At 35.7% G+C, this 26,152-nt stretch overlaps 1 protein-coding gene across 1 annotated transcript in view; it reads left to right on the forward strand.

The window, feature by feature from the left end:
- The window catches only part of LOC127380806 (lipoxygenase homology domain-containing protein 1-like), a 141,586-nt gene that overhangs the window by 72,857 nt on the left and 42,577 nt on the right, over positions 1 to 26,152 (forward strand). The window contains exons 20-29 of the mRNA XM_051610288.1: positions 1,356 to 1,569; positions 2,906 to 3,096; positions 5,468 to 5,678; positions 12,374 to 12,525; positions 15,028 to 15,106; positions 16,994 to 17,125; positions 17,619 to 17,800; positions 18,770 to 18,856; positions 22,620 to 22,752; positions 24,017 to 24,156. Coding sequence (XP_051466248.1) covers positions 1,356 to 1,569; positions 2,906 to 3,096; positions 5,468 to 5,678; positions 12,374 to 12,525; positions 15,028 to 15,106; positions 16,994 to 17,125; positions 17,619 to 17,800; positions 18,770 to 18,856; positions 22,620 to 22,752; positions 24,017 to 24,156 — 1,521 coding nt within the window. The remainder of the gene's footprint in view (positions 1 to 1,355; positions 1,570 to 2,905; positions 3,097 to 5,467; positions 5,679 to 12,373; positions 12,526 to 15,027; positions 15,107 to 16,993; positions 17,126 to 17,618; positions 17,801 to 18,769; positions 18,857 to 22,619; positions 22,753 to 24,016; positions 24,157 to 26,152) is intronic.

Raw genomic sequence — 26,152 nt, forward strand, 5'->3', positions numbered from 1 at the left:
ATTGTCAACGAAAGTCTTAGATTTCTGTGAAATAATTTATTTACACAATTACCACAGCACTTGGTAGGGTAAAAGTGGAATCAGTAACAAAATGAGAGAATTTCTAAATTTCATTTCAGTGTAAATCTCAGGGCTATGCATATATAAAGAAGATAGCTCTCTACAATAATTATTTTAATTACCTTCATGCACAGATTTATTTCCTAAAATGTCCTAATTTGAAAAGTTAATGTTTTCTGTTTGCAATCTGACCATCGGGTCCTGACTACTGTTAGAAAAACCCTCTCAATATTTTCATCATATGAAAGTACTTTTAATATTCGTAGCAGAAATCTACTTTTCTAATTATTTTTATTTTAATATTTTTTAATAGCAGGGGCAACACATAGAACTTCAGCAAGTACTACATTTTTTGGAGATCAGTTTGCTAGTATCTTTTTCAATTGTCCTGACATCTGGTTTAGTAAGTTCCTACCACTGAATTGATGTCTTATTGGAATGATGGTGTTAGCTATAACCCTAGACGTTGCTGTTTAAACTCAAGTTGTTCACAACGTTGTTGATCTTTATAAGCTATCATGAGGCCCATCTGGCCCTAGGCTTGGCCAAATACAGAACACCTTGCTTTCTTACAAAACAAGCTTGAATTTAGTGGGACATATAATTTATTTCCTTGCATTTCATATTTTCCCTTATCTTTGTTGTCTCTATTCTCATCCACTGATGCCTTTGTTTACTTCTCCATTCTACTTTCCTTCCCATCACTTGTTTTTCGCTCAAATTTTTCTCAACCTTCTTCTTAACTTCCTCTTTTATATGGCTTGCTTTCTTCTCCATTTGCTATTTCCATAATAATTTTCATTAATTTTGTAAGTAAAACAGTAAGATGGTATTTTCTGGCTATTGGAGAAGAATTTAGAAGCTATCTTGGAGTGAACATGCTCACTTTAGATTTCTCACTTTTCTTTAGGACTATTACTATATATATATATAGGTTTGCATGGTAAATTTTAGAAACCAGAAAGATGGAAATTTTATTAGAACCAATATCTAGTCATAACAGCTTGACTGTCAGAAGGCTGAGGTATATGCATGTTATTGAAATCTAAACTTGTAAGTATTGTCCAAAGATCAAATGAAGTTACAATACATGGGTAATTATGAATGTGGGATTCAATGTTAGGTATTATCAGTGTGTGCTTTCTTAGATTCAGAGGGGACATGTTATGTTAAATATTACAAAAAAACACACAGAAATTTTAAATGCTCAGCTGAATCCAGGACTACAGTTTCCCCAGTGTTCAAGCATATTCCATTTCAAACTGAAGTTTTATTATGTATTTCCCTTTTTGCAGGTAGATTCATTTTTGGTGGAAGCTGTTTCTCTGAGTCATTTGGAAAAAGTGGTTATAGAACATGATGGAGAAGGCTATGGAGCTGGGATGTACCTCAAGATGGTAACAGTCAAAGAATCACAAGACTCAGACAAAGAATGGGTCTTCCCATTGTGGAACTGGCTTGATACTCACTTGGGGTTATGTGAGACTGTTTGTGAGATTGGGACAGTTGGTAAGCTCTTCTGAAAAACTGTCCTGCCTGCTTATACATACACACATATACATATATACACGAATATATACTAAAATTATTAATTTTAATGTTGTTATTATTATTTAAATTTGGCTGCAAATCTTTCAGGTCTCTATAGTATCTTTCTTTTATTGAAATTGTGAATTTTCAGTTTGATCTTACTATTAGAGCAAACCCACACCTGGTAAGGTCAAAGCTAATAAAATTACATCCTGTTAATGTGTTATGTGTGGAATACTCACCTTCTGAATTAAATTTAGCACATTGCAATGAAAGTTATAAAGCAGCTTGGGATGTGTGCTTCATGGGGATAAATAGCTTAAGCATTATGCACTACTTTCCAGTAGCTTAGAATCTCATTTGAAATCCAGATAAAATTTACTTTAGTGAAATGAGCCTTCTCTTTACCTGTGGTATTATTCCACAGCACAAAGCAACACCTGTTGTATGCTCAGTTTCTGCTCATTTCAAGCATCTGCACCACAGGTTGTGCAAATCTAAACCTGGATGGTTATGGCAGAAGAACACTTACAGCAGGACTTTGGGTTGTGTAGATCTAGAAGAGATACCTTCCTTTAGTCCCATGATAAGGACATCCTGAAAACATAAGGTGTCCATGAGAGTTACACAGGTATTCAGTCATGGGTTTTTTTATGAATTATAGAAGGTACATTTTACTGAGCTTTTCCTTTCCATTAAACCATTTTCATTTTCTACAAAATGGTTAAAACAGAATGAAAATTAAGTATAACAGCAAGTAATGAAGAAAAAGACAGGGGAATCATAATACTGATCTGAGGATCTGGCAAATATTTTTGGTATGTTTATTACAGGCTTACCTGTCAGTCTTGCACTATTACAGCACATGTTATATTGCTAGGTGAGATCTAGTTACAAGTGGAGTTCATTGGTATTACTCACTTTGTATTAGGTGCCTACTTGCTACAAATGGTTACTGCTTCTAAATGATAAAGTGGTTTTAGTAACATTGATTGGTTTTTGTAAGAACGATTAATTAGATTAATTAGATCTCTAAAAGGTGACTGAATATTCTCTAAACATGTCAAGGAAAATACCTTGGTATCAAGAAAATACCTCTGAAAGTAAATTTTAAAAACAGAAGGAGCATTAAGCCATTAAATTATTGGCCAAAAATATAATAAAAGTATTGATGTGTTCTTCTTAGTGAACTGTTGCTATAGCTACAACATAACCTGCTAACAGAGCTTTGTTTGTGTACTGTAAAGGTTATGATCCTGTTATGTCATTCTCTCATGTTGTCATCTTTCCTCTTTCTCTTCAATGATTTTTAAAGGCAGAAGACTGATTTATAGTCCTGAAGTGCCTAAAATCAGCATGAAGTCATCAGGTCTCTGGATAATGGACATCACTGGATCTGACCTGAGCACAGAAGAGGATCCAATATGCCTTTCTTTTACCTTCTACGGCAACATGAGTCGCAAAAAGTTGCCACTTCAAGTTACAGGAAAAGCAACTCAGTTCAAAGTACTTGAACCCTTCTCTATGGAAAGGAAAGCATGAGTCTCATAGCTGATAACCCACTTAATTCTGGGATCAATTGTTTCTTTAAACTAAACTAGAGAACTGATTTTTAAATCCTCTGTGTGGTGTGGCACAGGTCATCGTTTTTGTTTGTAGGCAGGAACACTGTCACTTGAACAGTGGTTTTTGAATGAGCAGATTCTCCCAATGTTTCATACTGAGAATGCTTAAGTGAGCAAATTGGTCCCTTGGTACATATCACAGTATAGAACCACTCTGCTGGTTATGATTTACAGGTTTTGTTGATCTCACAAAAGTAAGTAATTTGTAAGCATACAGTAAGCCATGGGATACTGTAGAGCTTCTGGCGCTGCTTTTGGAAACAGAAGAATCGTGATGGAGATGAAACTTACAGAAAGTTCATTTTTCTCTTTCATGTAATTTATTCATTCCTGCCACCACATTTCTCCAAGCTGACTACTTTTTCTTGGATGGTTTCTTTCTTTTTTTGCCTGTAATTATCACTTTCATTTTTCCTCTTGATCATCTCCTTTTTACCCACAAGTTTTGTCCTGTATTCAGTTCTTCTGCCCTGTCATTTTTTGTCTTCACTTCCTCCTATTACTCATTAACTGAAATATTAACAAGTGTCTGAGGTTCACTTTCATTGTAGTACGTTTCTTTTCCCAATGTTTTTTACTTCCCTCTTGTAGTTATAATTCCTTCCCCATGCTGATGCTGTGTTACTCTTATGCTTTTCTGTTTTGGTCTCCATGAAAGACCAGTTCAGTAGAATTTGGAACTGACCTGAAGGTAAACTCTGCAGACACATCCACTGGCTCAGGAGATCCCTGAGCCATGAAGTGCTGCAAGCTAGGACAGTATTCAAGGGAAGTGTGATGACTGCTTTTCCTGTTCTTGTACTACTTGTTCCATCCTTCTGCTGTCCACTCTGAGTTTTGAGGAAATGGTTGATCCCTGTGAGAAAACTGGAAGCTTTAAGCCTGATTGCTTCCTTAGCCTTTGTTTTGACCTTGATTGGTTCACCCTGCAGCTGCAGAAACAAATAAAAGGCAGGACTGAGGGGATGGGAGCAAGTGGGCAGACAGGGAAGTGGGAACTTCACAAGCCAGCTTTGCATCAGAGAAACATGTCCATGAATCCACTTCCTGAATGATGTTTCTTCAGGATTGACTGTTGGAACTGCAAAAGCAGGTTGCAAGGGAAAACCAGGACAAAAACAAGGGCTGAAGAGACCCTTGGCAAACAGCCCAAAGAATGTGTGAAAATATGTTACTTTCATTTTGCGGTTCATCAAAAAGCAGTCTCAGAGTTGTGAATGAAGAAACTTTTCTGGTTCTTCTTCCTCCTAGTCAGGTAAATTGAACTTAGTGACTGAGCTGAAGAAATATTTGGCTGTTTTCTGGTGTTCCTCTTTTCTTCAGTAAAATAGGAACTAAGCAGACTAGCCTAGGCCACAAACATAATTCAAAATGAGGAGCATCCAGAAGGTTTTCCTAAGTTATTTCCAAGAACTTTTGATATATATAAAGAAATAGTATTAAACTGGAAGTGACCTGTCAGAGGAGAGGCTGGGCCTTATTTGAAGTGAAAGAGCATGGGAAAGAATATGGGAAGTAGAGAAGAGGAAGATGAAAGGACAACTTCTCTTTTCTCCCTTCTTTTTCCCTTACAGGGAAAAAATCTTGGTTTAAAAACAAGAATTATAATTATATAAGGTGTTATCTACTTTATCTTACTCAAGCAATGGTATGTCACAGAGGACCTTACTATATTCAGTAGAACTAGATCTTTTCTCAAGCATGAATGCAAGAAGAGGAAGATTTTAATGGACAGCTTCTATAGGAAAACATGATGTAGGGTGAAGATGGAGGGTCTCTTGGATATTTCTTCAAATTCAGATTAATTACTCAAATTTATAGATAACTGTACCATTTTTAAATTTAAAAATTGTAAGAACTATTTCTAATAGTGTTCATAGAATCATAGAATATGCTGAGTTGAAAAGGACCTAGCAGAATCAAAATTTTTAGAACTGACTAAAGCCTCTGTGCCTACAAATACTGAATCAGTGTAATATATATGAATATTGTACCTTGTTCTGCGTACAAATTTCTGTGGTGACTGCTATCACTCATTCACTGATAACAAACCTCAAGCATTCCAGTTCCTCATTCACATTGGTAAATCAGTTTTGTATTGATTAGAAAGGAAACAAGTAGCATTTATAAATCTCCCCAAGTTCCTCAGCTACTGGAGCCTGCTCAGCCTTTGCATACAGATGTCAACTACACTTTATCTGGTGCAACCAGAATGATGTGCATGCATTAATCTTCTCTTTTTCCTCGCATAGGATGAACTGGCAGATATTGGCTCAGTATACAAAGTTCAGGTGACTGGCCCACGTAGCGAGCTGAAACAGCCGTGGCACTTAGATTTACTGCATATGAAGCACACAGGCACAAAGGAAGAGATGCATTTAGCTTTCGACTGCTGGTTCAACCCTAATGAAGACAAATGTGTGGAACTGCCAGCTCTCTATGCAGATCAGGAGCCTTTGCCTGGTAAACTAAGTCTTTTTTTCTTACCGGGGTCAGGGTCTGTCACTGGAATACCAGTATATCTCCTTTGGACCTAAAATACTGGGTGGGGATTTCCACAAGAATTTGATATTAAGGAAAACGATGGTTTTGCACATGCATTTATCACAAAAGAAAGCTGAGAAAACAGAAGCATTGGTATCAGGATTATGACAGATGCTATAACTGCTGACACCAAACATAGGAATTGGCTTCTTTCATGTTAGATGATGTTCCAGTTTTAGCTCAGTTATTCATTATCTCTTCAAATTAGTGATATGTCAGCTGGAGAGGTATATAAAACATCATCTACTGTGTGATATTACCTAAATCTTCCTATTCACAAGGAAATATGTGTGACCTAGAAACACAGTAATTTTTTTAAGAATTAAAGTATTGCAAAGACCCCTATAAAACAGAACTAAAAGTTAAAAAATGTCTTACAATTAGCCAGAAAAAAGATATCGAAGAACCTCAGTTGCACTAATGTTTTATTGATGTAGATGAGAAATTCCTAGCACAGCAGGTAATATTCCACAAGAAAACCTAAAAAACCCAACCAAACAAAAAAAACAACCAAAATTAAATTGCATGCTTCTCTGCTGTTAGTAACACCTGTGAATTGTATGATGCTAGAGAGATAATAAAGTGATTTCTCCCAACCCCCCAGGAACAAGGAGAGGAACAACCAATTGCATACAGATAACTCTATCACTAGCTATTTAAGAACAAGCTTCCCATCTATCCAGCTCATTAGAATAAAGAGGATTGATGGGGATAGTAAAGATTATATATTGAATCTTCTAGTGATGGTTAAGAGGTTTGTTGCTAGAGGCTATAGTACAAAGAATGTTCTGCTTAAACAGAAACTTGATAGAAAACTATGAAAGCAGCCCAGAAAAAGGTATAAAATATTTCATGTGAACTTTTTCACACTGTTCTCTAAGGAGATTTTCCTAAATATTTCATCCCATTTAAAGTTGAAACATGAACAAATAAAACACTGAAGACTTTCTACATCTCTGGTTTTATGTGGATTTGCATAATTTTAAACAATTAGTAGCCTTGCATTCATTTACTGAAAATTTTTTATGATTTTAGGGTTTTGATCGGTCAGATTCAAAATTATATTGAACATTGGATGTAATATAAGCAGGATGTAAAATGCCAAATATAGTAAATTCAGAACTTTTAAAAAAGCTCTGTTTCCCCAATTTATTTATGAGTGTTTGGGGAAAATCACAAGTTTTATAATTATTTTCAGAATTAAAAATTGATAATTTTTTCCCAAATAAAAAACCTCAGAAATTAAAGCAAAAATAAATGTCTAGAATGCACCCTCTTATGCTAAGGACCTAATGGAGACAATGTCAGACAACATTATTCTGATTTGTAGAGCAGTTCAGTTTTGAGGCGCATTAGAAAGTTAAGGTGTTTTTCTTGGAAAATTTATAGTACAAAGATGTGCATGTACTCTCCCTCAAAAATTATTCCATAGGTGGGTAGTGTCCACTAACCTATGAAGTTTCTTGCAAACCATATAGTGGAGTCCAGTGATCTACAACTGGAACTGTTAGTATCAGTTTTATTATTTGTAGCTCCAATACTAGTTCAGTCTAAAACTTCTAAAGCCTCTTCCTTGTATTCTAGTTTGATTACTAGAAAAAAAAAAAAAAAAATGTATGTGTTTGTTCTTATTATTTATTTGAAAGATACATCCATTTATGGACGTGTCTTTAATGAATGTCTTAATAGAATAAATTAAAATAAAGACAAAAGAAAAATTTGGAACACTATTGATCATTACTGTCTGCAGACAAAACAAACATTATAAAACTTCATCAGAAGCATGCAAGTGAACAGTAACCTTTATCAGTAATACCAATTGCCTGGCTGTAATGAAGACCATATAAATATCATTGCTTGTGTTCTAAATGAAGTGATTCTGTGAGATCTAGCAAGGCAAAAATCCCTATCTATGCTAACTTGGAATCCTTAGGAAAACTGCAATTCCTTTGTTAAAAAGAGTGGCAACCCTCATTTTGTTCCTGCATCTACAAGCACATTTGTAGCATATGTTTTCACCTCTTTCGGAGCTCTTATGTGTCCGTTGTCCATGTCTCTTGCATGTCCCACCTCATCTGGTGGGGTATGAGGATGATTTTTTCATGCCAAATAAATCCCATCACACCTACCAGTTGTCATTAAATCAGTTGTTAAGAATTAAAAATTAACAAACACATAAAAGTGTGGAATTTAAATGTGAATCTCTGAAAATGCTTTTTATTCTATCTGTAGAAATATTTCTTCTGAGAAGTGAGTGCCAAAGCCCAAACTACAGGTAACTCCCTAGATACAATTATATTAAAAAAACAAAGTCAAATTATTCTATTGCATAATTTCATTAGGTTCTGTGGGATTATCTCAAACCTGAATTTGTATTCCGTATTCTGTATCATGGCCAAATGATTTGTCATGCACCTATTTGGACCTCAGATTAAAATACATGGATTCATTTTTTTTTTAAATAATTCTGTTTTAACAGTGCAGGACACTGATGTGCACAGTAGCACACTGAGACAAAGTCATTGCACACAATAACAATTAACATTTTAGAAATTCTTGCTGTAAGGCTCCATATTTCGTGATGATTAGTAGATAACTTGATTATTTTTAGAATTTGTGTGTGCAGTTGCAGGCCCGTACAACAAACAAACAAAAAAGACAAATTCAGAACATCATCTGGCCCATCTTTAATATTTTTTTCCCTCCTTTTTTAACAAGCATTTGGGGACCACTTTAAGTTTTGTACTATGTTGCCTTATATCAGAAACAGAGCTTTTATAAATAGAATTGGAAAGAGACAAAGATTGGTAAGGTTGAATACAACATTTTATTTTAGTAGATAGATTGAGGTATGTTCACCTGATAGTGACAATGTTCCCAAACTTACCTAAAGAACTTTCATCCAGTTTCCCAGAATCTCTTTTGTTCTATGTTTCCTTTGTAGGTGCTACTTTGTATATTTTATTTCACTTACATAGTGGAAGTCCTTTCTCTGATCCAAAACCTTTGAAAATTAGTAGGAAATATTTACTGTGTTTAAATTAGTATCAATAGATTCAGCAGATTCAGCTGAAAATACTGACTCAGTGAAAAACATTTGATAGGTTTCTAATTTTCACTGTGCATCTCATTTGTATACTGCTTTTGTGATTAAAGTTAAGCTAGTGATTAAGTACATTAATTATTCTGGACAAAAGCAATAAATATAACTGTGAACACTGTGATTTCTAATCCATCCTGCATGAGTGATCAGATCTTTGGACCAAACTCTTCTATCTTATTCACATGAGCAACCTTTTGACTTCAATGAATCTCTTTACACAATCAAGGTATACAGACCATGCAACCCTCTAGATAAATAACACAGAGTCTTACCTTCATAGCCTAACTCCTCCAGAAGCAAAAACATCATTGGATGAACGTCAAAGAGTTACTTGGACAGCTCATCTACTTTCAACTACCTGATCTCCAGCAAGAGCAAGTCTAGGTCACTGCACTGACTTTACTGCAGCTATGTTGTCTTTCACCTGGCAGTGCAACTTGAATTGCCTCAAAGAGAGGGATGAGATACCTTAGGGCCCCAGTCTAGGAAAACTCTTGGTTTGCTTCTTATCATCAAACATGAGCAATGCTGTCAGTTACAAGTACTTTCCCAGCTATTGGTTTAAATGATTAAAAAAACCCCAAATCCCAGGGGATGTGTCTGTAGTAAATAGTGCCTCAGTGAAAATAGTGCCTCAGAAAACTAAAAGCATTTTTTTCTCAGATGTCATCTCCAGGTATGTGGAGGTGAAGAGAAACAAGAACATTTTGCTGCAATGAACACACCTCTATTAGCAGCCTGATTATTTAATGAATTATTATTTAATGAATCCTTTTAGATATTAATTTTTCAATCAGTATGCAACCCCGCCCTTTAGGACTCTTCTTCCAGTGATGTGACCTTTTCCTTTGAGACATAGAAAGAAACAGCTATATAAGATGTCACAATATTTGAATTCAGGCCTTTTGTTATAGCACTCAATATGAGTAGCACCAGCTTGTGAAAAAAAGCTGTAAGAAAAGCTTAAAAACACATCTCCTCAGAACACTTTTTTTCCCCCTCCCTTTTTTCATATCACCTACGCATGAAAATAAATGACAGCCTTAGCTTTTGGATTCTAAAAATCATTGTCAGACCTACCAGAAATTTATCATAATTATACCTTTTTAAAGGGTGTACAGTTTGGTTATATTGGGCCATTTCTATATTGGGATAAATTTGATTCAAGAAGCAAACTGTACTGAAAATATCAAATGTTTTCAAGATCTATATTGAGATATTTATAGAACTTGTGATATATTTTAGACTGAAATGTGTATTTCAGATTTGAATCATGTGTAATTCAGTGCTCTCTGGCTTGGATTGTTAATTGTGAGACTGAGAGTGCTTCTTGCTCCTTGAGCAAGTAATATCTATCTAAAACACTCTTGCCTTCATTGCACACACACATTTCTTGGGAAATCAGATGTTGTACAGAAACCCAGGTCCCAGGTAAGAACAAGCAGCAGAGTGAAGTTTGAAGAGTTTCTCCAGCATGTCGCTGTCACACAGTGTAGATGTTGTCTGTATCTGCTTCACTGTGCCAGTGAAGAAGGCTGAGGGAGTTGAGGCTAAATAGGTTGGAGTAACCAAACATAGCTCAGTACTTGTAAAATGTTGGACTTTAAGGCTGCTTAGTCCTTAAAAAAAAAAAAACAACAAACAACAAAAACACCAAAAAACCCCACAAACAAACAAACAAAAAACTAGTCCTGAAGCTTGTGGCAAAAAAGTTCAAGGGATAACATATGCTTTCTTGAATACATGCTTGGTGCATGTGCATTGCTTATTGCTTACTTCCCAAATGTGACTTTGCATTTTACAGTGGATAAAATACACCTCCTTCTGAAAACTATTAGAAAGGTGTGTTTTATAAACCTGTGTTGCTGCAAGATAATAGCTTTTTTCCTTAGGTTGAAGTAATTATGCTTAGGGTTGGAAGCAGAGGAACATTCAAAACTACCTGAGCTTAAACTCCTAACTTTTAGAGTCTATCCCTAGAATATATGGGAGTCCACAAATGGTGTTTTCTACAGCACTTGCCTTTCCTTATTGACTATATAAGGATCTTATTTCTAATATAGTCACCAAAGTCAGATTCCTGAAGTGACAGCAACATTATACAAATGAACACAGATTTATTACTCTAATCTGAATAAGAGCAGATTCGTAACGGTGGAGGAAAAAACATCTCCCAGAAAACCCTTTTTCTTTTCCTGGGCTCCTCGTCAAAATGATGCAAATAAGTACGAATACTGAGATTGTGACCTGCTTAAATGTTTCCTTGTTTCTTGTTTCCATCATAAACTTGGGCTGAAATAGGTCACTTAAAAAATGAACATATGAGTTTTCCATGAAGTTTTTTTCAGAATGAATACAATCTGGTCTCATCTGCATAATTCCTCTGTATATTGTGTCATAAAGAGGCAAGGAACTAGAAGCTTCACTTAGTGGCCACAGGTCATATACTTGCTCTACTGTGACAGCAGCTGAGAAAATTAGGGATGCTTTCCTTTAAACTCAAATTTCACTTAGGTGGTCTGTATTTGTGGGTTATTATACAGTACACGGAGGTTTTTTGGAGACTGATACAAAGTATAAAGAGGTTTTTCTGTTTATCTATAAAAGCTGATGAAAAAAATGTTTAATTCATTATTTCTGTTTCACATTAATGGGTTTTAACTTTAAGAACATTGTAATAGTATTAGGGTCTGGGAAAGCCTGGTAATCCTGATGTGTTCTTTCACTGGGAGATAATTACATGAATGTAAAGCTTAAGACAATCAGGTCCCAGTTTTCTTCTAGGCCACTTTATAAGTGTTAGCTCCCACTTCATTTCAAGGAGAAAATGATGCACACAGAGAAAAAGAAGGAACAAAGAACTATGAGTAAATAGTCTCAGATAGCAGAATTTAGACTTTCTAAAGAGCATACCATAGAATCATAGAATATAGGGGGTGGAATATAGGGGACCTCTGAAGATCACCGAACCCAGCCCCCCTGCCAGAGCAGGACCACCTAGGGCAGATCACGTCCAGAGGGGTCTTGAAAGTCTCCAGAGAAGAAGACTCCACAACCTCTCTGGTCAGCCTGTTCCAGTGCTCAGTCTCTTGAACAGTAAATAAGTTTTTCCTCATGTTGAGGTGGAACTTCCTGTGTTGTGGACACACCTGAAGTGTTTCTTAGAAAGGGATTCACTACCTTGTGGGAGGGGGGCAGTCCACAGGAGATCCTGTGCCCCAAGCAGCAGTCAATGGTGCTGATTTTCTGGGAGCTGTGTCACAGCAGAACAAATCTGTATTCTGCAGATTGTCAAACAAGGAATTATGCAGCAGGAATTTGTTTTGGTTATGTATGTCACAGGACTGAAGAGACCTGTTCTCTTTGTTCTGTGGCACAGTAGGGGATTCAGATGGAATTTGCAGTGGTCTTGACCAGGGATTGGTCCTTAATGAAGGTGTTGGGCAAGAAGACAGGGAGCTTTTTCTCCTGCTGACTTTCTGGTTTTGTATGTTTGATTTTTTTTCTGAAGTCGTGGAATACACAATCCAGTTGCACACGGGAGACTTGAAGAAAGCAGATGCCACTGGTGAGGCCTATATTTGTGTACAAGGAGAGAAGAGCGACTCAGGGAAACGATGGCTTAACTTGAGGAACAGCCTGGTCACTTTTGCTAGAGAGCAGGTAAAACAATCAGGAAAATGTAACTGAATCTGTGAGCATCATTTTGTTAAAAGTTACATTTACATAAAGCCTTTCATGGACAAAGTATCAAAAATTGTGATTGCCTCCATGCTTTTAACCATCATCAGCATTGCACAAAAGTGAAACATCTAAGTTGATTATGTACTTTTGAGTTGGACTAAATATATTCTAAAGTTTCTATTTTATTATTCCAGATTTTAAGGCCAGGAAGGCACCAGTGCTTTGTTAAAATATGTCAGATTGATAGAACTGATAACATTTCTGTGGGACATCTTGCCTTTGTACCTTCTTTAGACCATGATCTTTTCATGTTAACTCTCCTAAACACTAATGTCAGTCTTAGAAGAAGAGCTTTATTTTTTCATGTTTCCAGTTCTTCCACCCACTTGCTGCTTTTAGACATGGTAAACATATTCTTGCTTTTACAGACTTAAAGAGCTTTTCCTAGAAGAGTCATTCCTGGAGTAGTTGTTGGCATAAGAACAAAGTAACCCAAACAAATTTCACATCTAAAGGAAATATCTAGTTCATATCAAAAGGAAATGTATAGCTGATACTTCACTAGACCGTACTATTTGCTCTGAGCTTAACTTTGGAAGATTTTTTTAATTTTTCCTTTAAGGGAATTATAAAATCATTGCACAATAGTCAGGAATCTTCTTCTGAGGCGTGCAGGAGGGAATATTTCATTATAACCAGCCAATCCAAATCCGTTTGTTCTCTGATGCAGAAAACTAGAGAAATCTGCTGGCAACACACTTAATCTATTCTTTAAACATGCCTCAGTTTATTTTATCTGCTTTTCTTTTAACTCCTAAATATTCTAGAAGACACAATGGTTTTTGTATGAAAACCAAACTAAATACTTGTTAGTCATTAATTCCTTTATATTCCTGTAATTTCTTTTTCCATTGTGGAAAAGAATACAAGTACCCAGTGTCATGTTTACCAAGGCTAGCTTGCACTTCACAAAATAGATCTGAAAATAATAGTGACAGGATAGTAGGGCTCACTGTCTTCAAGGAGTAACAGAGGAAATTTTATAAGTTAATCTCTTTGGTGTTATAGATAGGAGTTATATATCTTAAAGATAATACCTTAGAGAAATATGGACAGCAAGACTGCTTGCTACAATGAGTAATGTTAGCAGCACAGACTGAAAGAGGGACTGATTCCAGTTTCTTTCAAAAAACTGAACTGTCTTGAGGGTTTTGTTTCTTTGTTTTGTAAGAATTTAAGTTATCTTTTCTTTAGTGGCTCTAAAGGGCTTTTCTATGTTCTGGGCTATAGCATCCTAATCTTATAGAAACTTTTTTGAGTAATAACTGGTTTAAGTATTCATTCTCTCACAGTTTTCTTTAATCCAACTTGCCTTCAAATGCCTAATTCTCTGTTCTTAGCCTTCGCTCTTTTTTTCTAGACTATTCTTGTGATCAGTATGGTTCTCACAGGTAGCATGAATTTTTGTATGTCATTGTACTTGACAGGAACAATACAATGGTTTTATAGGTGTTTTTTTTTTTCAAACCCCCAAATCAGTCCCCATCATTTGTCTTCAAAATGCATTTTCAACTCAATCTTTCCAAGACAACTGCTTCTGTCTACAACAAGATTCCTCACGAAGCCACAGGAAATAAAATACTTACTCTTGGGGATTTTATTTCACAGCTGGTTTCCCAAAAAAGTTGGCAAAATCCATTAATGAATAAACAGTATGTTTCCAAACCTCAGGCCCAATTAAAAAAAAAACAACAAGTAGTATGCAGTTTAAGCTGTGTGTGTCCCTAGTATCAGTGTGCATATTTATGTGAGCTGCACCATTGATAATGGAGGAAGATGACTGTGCAAAGAAGACAAACATGTATATGCAAGCAGATGAACATAGTATGAAGATTTTTCAGTAGGGGAAAATGGGAAGATTCCATGAGTTCTATTTGTCAGGCAAGTCAGTTGTATGTGGAATATCTGACCTACTATAGAGATCAGTCCAATGAAAAATCCTCATCTCAGTAGCAAAGTGCTTCCCAGATACTATTCATTTCATTCCCATTTACCTGAAATTGCTCCGGATTTTCACAGTTATTAGACACCTAATTTTCATCAGTCTCATTGAGGTTCTGGATCACAGTAGCTTTCAACACAAGTAACAATTGATCTGTTTTGGTTATTTCAGTCTATGCAGGTACTAGAAATGAGCACTTCATTGCTAGCGTGTGTGTGTCTGATGGTTCCAAAATTACTTCCTATTAAGTAGAACACCATTTCAAAATTAATAATATTAACTGGATCAGAAAATATCAGTTACAGCACATAATATTTAATTATGCACTCAAAGGCAATGGAAAGGTTTAAACGAGATAAATTTTCTTCCATTGAGATACAAGGCAATCACCAGGCACAAAAGGATAAACTGATAAATATTCAAAAGCAGATACATATTAAGTTTAACCAAAATATTTTTTTATAATTTTCATATTGCAGGTGGATGTTTTCAAAATCAAAGCAGTATACCTTGGCAAGTTGAACCAAGTTCTTGTTGGATTTAAGAGTGTAAAAAAAGGTCAGCCTTTTCTTCAGTTAATATATGATAACGATAATGTAGGTTATGAGATTTCTGAGATCCTAGAACTTCAGAAATATCTTAAATTTAACATTAAAAGTCACAAGTGTTTTTTTAAAAGTTCTAGAAAATTTGAAATTGCTCTCCATTTTCTGCTGTTTGTTATTTCTGTTGCACTCTACACACGAACTACCCAGCCTGGTTTTACTATAATCTGCAAATATGCATTTATGAGTACAGTCAGCAAAGCTTTTCTTTTTCAGGAAGCAATATGACATCATACATTTGCAATTTTTGAAATTTTCTTCTTCCTCTCCTTTTTTAGATGATGAACATTTTCACTTTAAAAGATAATTTGTTTTTCAGGACTAAGATTAGGAAGTGAAACACGGAAGAAAAGCTGTTCTTGCCTCAGCATTTTTCTTCTAACCCATGAGAAATATGTTCTTTTTTAAGAGATCTCTATACATGAGGTTGAGTGGCAGGTGAAAAGACTGCAATTCCTGCAGCATTTTTTTCTTGTCCTTCTTCCAACTCCATAGCACCCACTGGAGATAAAGAAAATGGCTTACTCCTTGAAAATAAATAGCAAGAGCAAGGAGCATAATGAATTAATATTTTCTTCAATATTTCGGCTATGATTTCAGCCCGTTGTTTTTTAGCAGCAACAAAACAGAGATTCTACAGTGTCCTTTCACAGGAACAGAATCACAGGCCAGCCATAGAGGACAGGCTGTTAGTAGCCCTGAGTCAGGTGGGAACTTAAATCAGGGCAGCTGCCCCAGGCTGTCTGACAGGGGTATCCACTCATCTCAGGCTCATTATAAAGGGTGAGGTGTTCTGAGGAGTTCCTTTTTCTGGAATTTCTCCCTTTCAGCCTCCTGCTTCTTTTGCCACTCCTGAGGACTTGACTGAGTACAAGCTTATTCAATCTGTGTTGGTATTTGTATTAATTTTGTTATGTTGGTAATTCTGCTTTAATTTCAACTCAAAGTGCTTCTCTCCTGATTTCCCTTCTTGCCTGGAGAGGGAGGGAACATTAAGTGATAGAGCAATGGCTACAGTTTAACCCTGGTCATGGGAAAAATTTTAACATATATATATCCTACTTCTGCAGATAATGTTGATAATGGAGATAAGATTGTTCCAGAGCATAATAAGCTGAGTCTCTTGTTGTTTTATTTTTACTGAAAAACAGGACTATAAAATTACTCTGGGGCTTAAACTCAGACTCAGGAAAACTGATTCAGACTCTTTTTCCATGTGTTTCCTAGAAGGTAACATTAAAAAGAATGATCAAATGAATCATCATTGACCTCCCCAGGACTTGGAGTGTAAGCGAGTTTACCAAGACTCAGAAGTCTTCAAATGTTTTGTTTCCAGAGAATTGACAAAATGGTCTCAAGAGAAAATCTTCAGCTGAAGTTTGTGCCTCATTAGATAGCAGAGAACCTCACCAGAAATAAAGTTGTGTTGAGTGGGTTTTTTGATGAATGATGTGATAGAAAATCTGATCCTTTTTCCTTTAGGACATGAATAATATCATTTATTTGGGGGAATATCTTATGTTGAGAAATCTCATAAAGAAGCCTTTCCATCCTTTGGAACACTAATAGAGCATTAAAACAAATTATTCCTATGCTTAATCTCAAAAGATCTGTAAAAACTTGAAAACTTCACTTTGTTGAATATTTTGGAGTGTAGGGGACCAGAAAGACACACACATACATACACAGCCAGTGTATTTTCAAGAGTCTTAATTTCCTGAAGTCTGGCAAAAGAAAACAGTTTATTGATTTTCTAAAGATAGAAACTTATAACTGCATACATAGACATCTTGTTGCTTAAAAGGTATAAATTAATCATGTCCCGTTTATTTTCAATCAGATGAGTGGTTCTTGGAAAAAATTGTTGTAAAAGAAGTCCTCTACCCTTTTTCTGAATATGTGTTTGTTCACAATGACTGGATCAATAAACGCTCCAAGAAAGATTTTGTAGAAGTGGCAATTCCGCTCAAAGGTAATATCAGCAGAAATGTCCTTCATTTGCATCAATCACTGCTGCATGGCAGTGCAGAACAGAGCTAGTACAAGATTCCTTCACAGTGTAGGCAGAACTGAGAATTGGTATCCCAATGGTTAGGGGCAGGGGCCTGGACCAAGGTGAATCATGCCATTTGTAAACAAGGAGGAAGAAATTATGCCTGGGATGGAAAAGATGGAGATTACAGTATTGGAAGAGTCTCCTCTGGCAGCCCATATCTTGTCTGTAGAACAATACAGAGAAGATAGGTATGGCCCTTTTATGAGTGTGACATGGATTAATGAAGCAACAGACCTAGTTTTCTACACCTCCACAGAGCTAAAAGGAGTAATGAGGGTTTTGTGGTTTTGTTGCCTGACTTGCCTGTACTATATCTGGCAGTGCCAGGCAATAAAATCCTACATCTTTTGGCTTATACTGCCTTGAAACTTTAATGTGGGCTCTGAATATATGTTTGTTTGCATTGCAGAAACATCTGTGACATCTCTTCTCACAAAAACTGTTGACACTAAAAGCAGAGGACGATGGCAAACATGGGTGCACTGTACACAAGTACCTGAAAATGCTCTTGATATTGAGGTTGTTGTATTTGGAAGAAAAGGGAAATCTCCTGCACAGAAAATTCAGAATCTGAATGATAATCCATTTTTGGTTGGTTTCTTTTTTATTTCCCACAAAATCTTACCAAATATTTTCAGTAAAGTAAGAATCGTAGCCAACATGTTGTGTGGAATATTTTTTTGTCTATCAGAGTTAGTGTTTATTCCTCCATGTTTTAAATAAGCAGCACTTGAAGAACTTCTCACACGTGGGCTAATACGTATCACTTCTGAGAGCTCTCTTGAGCAAGTGCCAACTTTGACATGAAAAGCCTCATTAACTTTGAATTAAGACTAGTAGGCCTAAGCAGAAAGGCAATAAATAATTAAGCCATTCCATACTTCCTTTACTTCTCAAACCTCAACTAATCTGTCTTCACTACCTAGAAGCTGTGTCTCTCTACAATGAGCTTGGGCCTGGGCAAATATCAATTCTGTAATTTGCACACGAAGTTATAGCAGCTTTTGGACAGGTGTGTGAACTTGGGTCAGTCCTTTCAAAAGGCTTTTTCTTCTTGCACATCAGTACCTGTCTTTTGCAAAAAGGCAATATAAGCATCTCTTGCTTAACTGCTGCAAGATGAAAATCAGTGTATGATATGATGTATGGAAACCATCATCCTTTCTTTTGAGCACTAGAATAACTGAGAACAGAAGCAATAGCCAGGGTAAAAAGCATCTTGGTTTAATAATTTCAGTTTAAGTTTGAGAATGAGAGTGGGATGAAGAGGAGGCAAATAGGAAAATGAAAAGAAGAATAATATGAATTTGACCTGGAAATGTAGAATCAGTCATGCATTTCCAGCCTACACTCTGCAGCCAATACTCCCAGTTAAAAATAAACATAAATTATAACACAAATATGAGTCCAAATGAACTTGTAATATTAATGGGACTTCGTCACCATAACATGAATGACCTTGAATTGTATTTTATTTATCTTTTTACCTGGGTTTAAAGTATGTAATCCAGCTTGTTACATGCAATGTATGTTAATGGTTTTTCTTTATTTTTCTAACAGTTGATTGTTGGTGATATTGGAGATATAACAAAAGTTTCCTTTGTGTTATCCAGTCCGTGCTTAGGAAGAGGAATTAAGCTTCATAAGGTATTCCAAATAAACTATATATATATGTATATATAACTTATAATTTTCTTCATAATACAAGTACATTTCTTTTGTTGAGAGGGAAGTGGTAAATTCCCCCACATTGGACAGTTTTAAGTCTCATCTTGACAGGGTGCTGAGCCATCTCGTATAAACTATAGTAGTACCTAGAAAGGTTGGACCAGATGATCCTTGAGGTCCCTTCCAACCTGGCAATCTATGATTCTATGACTCTATGATTGTTAGCTTCACTTTGCACCACACTAGCAATGCTACACATCTTCGGCTCAGTGACCTGGTATCTGCAGATGATTGTTTACAGCTTCCTGATCTCTCTGTGGGTACATCTACCCTCTTTGTAGATGCCAAAGTGCATGTAGCTGTACCTATTCACTGATATGCAGATCCGTTCTGCATAGCTCATCAGGACATGGAAGGCAGTGTATTCTGCTGATGTTAGGAAATGTTAATCACTGCATGGAAATACTGACAGTCTCCTGACACAGAGCAACCTACTTCTGGAAACCAATTAAGCAGATACTTTAGTATTTATTCATTGCAACATGGTCACCGGTGGGCCTTAAAAATCTTATTGTAGTTTAAAATGTACTTAAGATCTCTCATAAAAAGGGATGGAGAAATGATTTAATGCTGCCAAACTTATGATTCAACAAGATTTTGAATGTATACCTTTCCTCAGGGTGAGTAGGAAGACTGAATGAAAGATGTTGGGCCTGATAATACTTGGGCTTTGGGGAAACAAGCTTCAAGGTCAATGCAAAGAAAACTATGCCAGTGAACTCTGCCTGTAGACAAGGGCCCAAAAGCATTGTGGACATAGCACTGAACTGTTCTGAAATCACTAAAATAAAGTTATTCTTAACTGGGCTACACAGTGCCTTAACCCTATGCTGGTTTTAAAAGATCAAAGTGTGATTCAACAGTCCAGAAATGGTTCTGATGGGAAACGTTAGACAGCTCTATTCCAGACTAAAATTCGATTGAGTTTATGGCACTCAAAGGAAGATAAAGTCTGAGGTTATGAGCTCCTCTGAGGATGGAGGAGGACTTTATCTTGTTCATATTTTCTCCCCAAATTTTTATTTGTCAGCTAATTTTGTAGTCCCAGTTTAGGATACAAGAATTGAAAGAATAGATAAGAAAAATTAATTTTTGAAAAATTAATTTTAAAGTAATTTTAAATAAATTAAATATGCGTCTCCAGGCATTAAAAAAAATATGTTGACACTACCCTCAGTACATCCATTGTGTGATTGTTAAATAGGATTTCAGCCTCCAGAACTGGTGGCTCAAAACATGGCAGGAAATTATAATAGTTTGCTTTCTGCTTTCTTTTCAAAGACAACTCTTTGCAAATAGCTAAGTGATTTTTGTTCACACTTTTAAATACTTCAGAAGTCATTTAGTACTTGGTTTATTAGTAGCTATAAATTGTTACAATCTACAAGAAGTCAATAGGTTGCTATAGACCTGCACAGTCTCTTCTACTCGTGCACTTAAAACCCGCAATATAAACCACAATAACATATGGTTTTTGTGCCAGTAATATGCTTATAACATCTGTTACTAATTTCTTAGTCTGTTTATAAATTATTTATACATGGAAGCATAATCTAAAATGTAACAACTTGGTTTCGCTTTCATGTGACTTTTGCAATGAGGTAAAAAATAGAGATGCTGGATAGAAATAGAAGACTACAGGAGGCAGCCAGTAGGTGCAAGCTCACTGTGAATCAGTGGCCAAACCCAGTCCCAATTTAAAAGAATTTCCTTCCTTCTCCTTACGTGAAACAAATAATAGCCAAAGGTTCTGAAATTTCACAATTACAGATGAAATTGCAAAGGTTAAAAAGGAGATAAAATCCCTACATTCCTTTCTCTCTACTCTGGTGTTTACAGCAGCTCCAGAATACCAGAATTTTTCCTGCTATTTCCTATGGTTTTCTGTACACTTCTGTAGCAAATGATAAAACCTTTGCTAAAATGTATGTTTTTTCTGTAACTTTTGAAGATTTATGTACTCTAGGATAAGTAGCTTTTCTTTGCTAAAAAATAGTTTCTGGCCTTTTCCAAAATAAAAGTATTTTTACTTTCAAATAAAATATAGAAACACTCTATGATCTGGAGATAAAGTTCACACTTAGATGTAATCTTGCAACTAACAAGAATTTGTCAGGTACATTTTATTTTAAGTCCAAAGACTGCATAAATTTACACATCTTTATGAGTCCAGTTTCTGCAGATCATCCGCCTGCATATGCAGGTAACCTTAGTCCACTTTTAATATGGATAGGGGTTTGTGCTATTTTCTGATATTTAATCAAAGATGCATATACTGATAGATGTTAGGAAGGAGATTTTTGTGAAGACGTTATACACAGAGTGTGAGAAGATTCAGTTATTGCAAGTGCAAAAAATGGGTAAACAACTGGCTGCAACTGCTTATTCAAGTAATTAATCGTTTTATTCTGGAAATGGTGATTTACTTTCATTTGGGATCTCAGTGCCTGATCTTGTGAAGTGCTGGGCACAAAGCATAAGTAAGAATGGCAAATGTTCAGTAATTACATTTCTAGGTACTCAAGGACAACAGCATCTGGCAAAATTTTTAGGAGTGGAACTGTCAAATTTCTCAAAAATTAGATTATGTAATTCAATTATTTAAATACTTATGCATTTCAGAGCCTGCACTTGAAGTCTACATAAGGAAATCTGTACTCAGGATTTCCAAACAGTGGTACAAACAAACTTGTTGCTGCTGCTGTTGTCAGTAGTGCTAAAAAGTCATCACAGTATTTTTGGGAATCCATGCCTAAGAATTTCAATTACATGATATCTTGATGAATTTTTTGTTTCATTTTGATTTGGTTTTAATGTCTTGGATAGAATATTTCTATACTAACAGATTCTAAAGGCTGAAGAAACCATTTCTGCAAACTCTTATTCACTGAGTTATGTATCAAGTTAAATGCTGCATGTAAGTTAGCAGAAACATTTCTGCATATACTTGATAGTTTCTCATTCTGTATTTTGTGCCTGAACTAGGATTAATTTCACCATCTGAGTTGCCCTCCTATGAATCTGATGTCCACATTGACTGTCTCACTAGCTAGGATAGGTGGGCTCCCAACACCATGCTTCCTTGGTTGATTTGGAGGTTCTAAGTTCCCAAATCTGGAACCTAATTTGTTCAGTCTCCACTGAATATTTAAAGTGAGGTGGAATGAAGCTGGACCTAAGATCACACCTTCTATTGGAATTCATTATTCAAATAACTTATTTCCATAGGGTGTAATGAAGGCCACTGCACCTCTTATTACTGCCAATTTCAAAAATCCTAGTTGAGATACAGCAAGTCACATGTAAACAAATAAAAATCAGGAAAACAAACACTTTTGCAAAATAGACATATACTGTTGAGATTTATGTAACTGTATTCATTCATTTGCCATTCTGGAATTTCAAGTGCATGCAGGTGAATTTAATCTGTATCCTTCATTGTTTCCTTACAAATGGGTCCTATGTCTGTGTCAATATGCAATGAAGAATATGCCTATAAACATCTGCCAGCAGAATCAGTGGCTTGCAACAACTACTGGAGCTCTTGTTATGCAGAGCCAGGTAGCTTCATAAAGTGTGTGTAGGCATTAACAATGGGAAGAAATGTCAGTTTCTGTTTGGAAGGAAATAAGAAATGAAATAATTCAGATAAATGAATATCTTCTTCTGATTCTGCCTACAGCTTCGGCTACAAGATATGGACACTAAACAAGAGTTGGGCTTTCACACTGAAGCCCAGTGTCTGTTTGGAGAAGATGGATCTGAGACTGTAACAGAGCTAGCAGCAGTCAGGCCAGACAAGCCACCACTCAGGGGTATGCCATGGAACTAAAAAAAATAAGTACATGAGCAAATGCACACACACACACAAAACTGTGAACTGCTTAATGGGATGAACACAAGGGGCACAATCGCAAAGCATTTTTTATATATTGAAAAAACACTCAAAATTATTTGTAAAAGTTCATTCACTATGCCTGAGTGAACTGTGCAGGATCTTTAATAACGTGTATTGTTCACACAGTGTTTTCTGGTTTAAGGCAACTGACATATTTTTTTTCCACTAGGCTAACTACCAATTTGAAAGTCTGATAAACACTCCAAGCCCAATTAGTATTATATCACAAAAAGAAAAAACTAATCTTCTTTTAGGTTTTCTTTAAGCTCCATTTCTTCCCCAGTAGCTCTCTTTCATTTCATTATTGTATTTCAAATATGATAGCATCTTCCTTTGTTCTGATTACATTTAATAAAATATTTAGAAAAGAAATTTCATTCATTCTATTCTATGAACAGAAGTCTTAGTTAAAATATTTAAAACTTTTGCATTTCATGTCTAACTGAAGGCTAGACTGCACATGGAAATATATCTTAACAGCCTGCTATAACATTTAGCTCTTGACAGAGCTTACAGAACCCATAAAAAAAAAAATCCTCTGATATGCTGCCTCAAGAAATATGAACTATATAACTCCTCAGCCAAAAGTCATGGCGAGCCATCCTTTGTGGTGAAGAATAATAATAATACAAATCTGTATAAATAGCTGAGCCATTTCTCCTGAACATATTAACTGATATTTGCCAGAATTATTAAAATGTCAGATTAAAGCAGAATTCAGCTGATCCAGAACTAAAAAAAAGTGGATTTTATCTGTTTTTTCTGTGGTTTTCTTTGGTAAAATATTGTTAGAGTTGATAAATCCTAACTCAGTTTAAGTCCATTAATATCTATGAGAATTGAAGGTTTTTACAAAGCCTTACAAAATCAGTGTGATCCTTTCAGTGGATTTCCATGAGCACTGGCTAAGGTGGTTTACTACAACATTTTATTTTTCTGTAATGTAAGCATGGATTGTTGCATTGCTTGATAAAGGACATTTGATCTCAAATGCTGTATTGTGCTAATGTAAGGCAATTAGCAATGTATATGAAACTCAGAACATTAATGTCAATTGCTATAACTTAATTCCTTGGTCTTGAAATTACTCCTTTACCTAAAATAGATTTATAGTATTTGGTAATTACATTGCTAAGCAGTCTAATTTGGTAATGTCTTGTGTCACTGATTTTTCATGACAGAAGTTCTTTACTTGATCAGCGTTCATACGGGATCATTGCCTGCATCGGGGACTGATGCGGATGTTTTTATCACAGTGTTTGGAGACCAGGGAGATTCCTGCAAAAGGAGACTAAGACAGTCAAATTTTGAAAGAGGACAGGTTTGTATTGAATTATTTTTCTCACGTTTGCTTAATGTGTTTTATTTTATGTATTTTATTTTATTATACAATATTTCCTTACAGTAACAAATGCAAGCATTGATGTAACTCCACTGTAACCTGTGGAAAAGATGTGTTGCTTACTAAGTATAGACATTTTACTTGAATTGGGATTACAGTTTAAGAATAGTTCAAGTACCAGCAAACTTAATCCCACAAAGCATCAATAACTGTTCTTAGAAACTAGAATTGAACCTAATTATATATGAAATACCATGGCTTAGTTTTCAGTTATTTGCGAAACTGATATAGAAATATCAGGACTATTTCCTGTGACTGCTCCTTAAAACCAGAAAGATCTGCCCAGACCTAGTTGTAAGAGAAGTTTTAAATATGTTAGCTACTCTGTGTTAATTAATCAATTTATATATAGAATTGCAAACAGGTAAAGCTGCTTGTAAACATACTGTGACTGCTCAAGATAAGTCCTAGGAGAGATTTTCTGGTCAACCTTTGCTGATTACCATATTAATGACTGTACCTACACAACATGTTCACAAATACCCTGGACTCAGGCCCGATATGAGTAGATGAGATTTAAAGAGACTTTTCAGTTGATCACTGTATAATAAAACAGGATCTTCTATACTTATTTCCTACCATTTCTTAAGACCTTCCATGGCTGCAATGCCGTAACTTTCCCAGGCAACCTGTTCCACTGCTTTGCTAGCCTTGCCCTTAGGCAATTCTTCCTTTGCTTTCTTAATGTCAAATATTTTCTCAAGCATAGAAACCAGCCATGTCATCCTTGTGTTCCATATTCGTTGATAATTTTACCTCTGTGTATTTGTGTAAACTTTTTGAGTGTGATGAGTATTCACAGTTTACTGTGGTAGTATGGACTGTACTGCAATCAGTTTCACCTTATTTCCCTTCTTTTTTGCTAGAAGTTCCAGTGAATTATTTTTTCTCTGTCACCCTCTCTTTGCTATTTTTGTTTTTATAGACCTCTATCCTCTGCACACTTGTTCTGTCTCTGGATCGTTCAATGTTCCTTGTGTATAAGAACATCTCTCTAATTGTCCTACTTACATTTTCCTGTATCTTTTTCTGATGCTCTAATAATACGTTTGCAACCTCTTCAAAAATTTGCCATCACTTCCTCTGCTTCTCTTTTTTCTTCTTTGTCAAATTCTGTTGGCTCAGCTCTTAGGTGACATTTTCAGAAAACTGTTGTTCTAAACGGACTGTGTGGAATAATGTCTAGAGTATTCACAGCCAGACAGCCCATATTAATTTCTAAGCTCAGCTACTGGTTTACCTGATGATCCGAATGCATCTTTTTACCTTCCTTGTGTCACTCATTTACCACTGTAAAAAGAAGATAACTAAGTGTTTAGGCAAGAATGAGAAGAGGTAAGCATATATATTTCGATACAGTTTACCTGCCTTTTCATTAACTACTGAGGAAAATTAATGTCTCCTTTTCACAGCAATAATCTGGTACTAGATTCATAAAAGTATTTCGTGTCCTGGTACCTAGTGAAATTACTGTGCATTGGGACGTATTTAATTGGCCATAGTCTTGCTACTCGAAGTATTTTGACATGTTGTTCTTTCCTTTTCGTATAGAGTATTAGAACCCTTCTTATTTTTAGGGGTTTTTTTGTGGTTTTGTTTGTTTGTTTGTTTGTTTTTCCTCTAAGATGTCATTTTTACAGAATCCTACTACCTTAGGCCAAACTGTGCTCTTAAAATATAGGAAGAATTTTGTGATGCTGGTTGCCTGGTTAATAAAAATACAGGATAATTTTTTGGCACTTTTGAGGGCAAATGTTTATAGGCCATTAGTAGAATTAATAAAAGACATAAAGGTACATAGTCTGTGACAAAACCTGGAGGTGTAAAGACAATAACTTATATGGCAGTTTCAAGCTAGACATTAATACAGAGTCAGTGACACAGCTCTTACTTTTAAAGAAATCAAAGCCACTAT

This window comes from Apus apus, chromosome 2, assembly GCF_020740795.1.
Source record: "Apus apus isolate bApuApu2 chromosome 2, bApuApu2.pri.cur, whole genome shotgun sequence".
NCBI lineage: Eukaryota > Metazoa > Chordata > Aves > Apodiformes > Apodidae > Apus > Apus apus.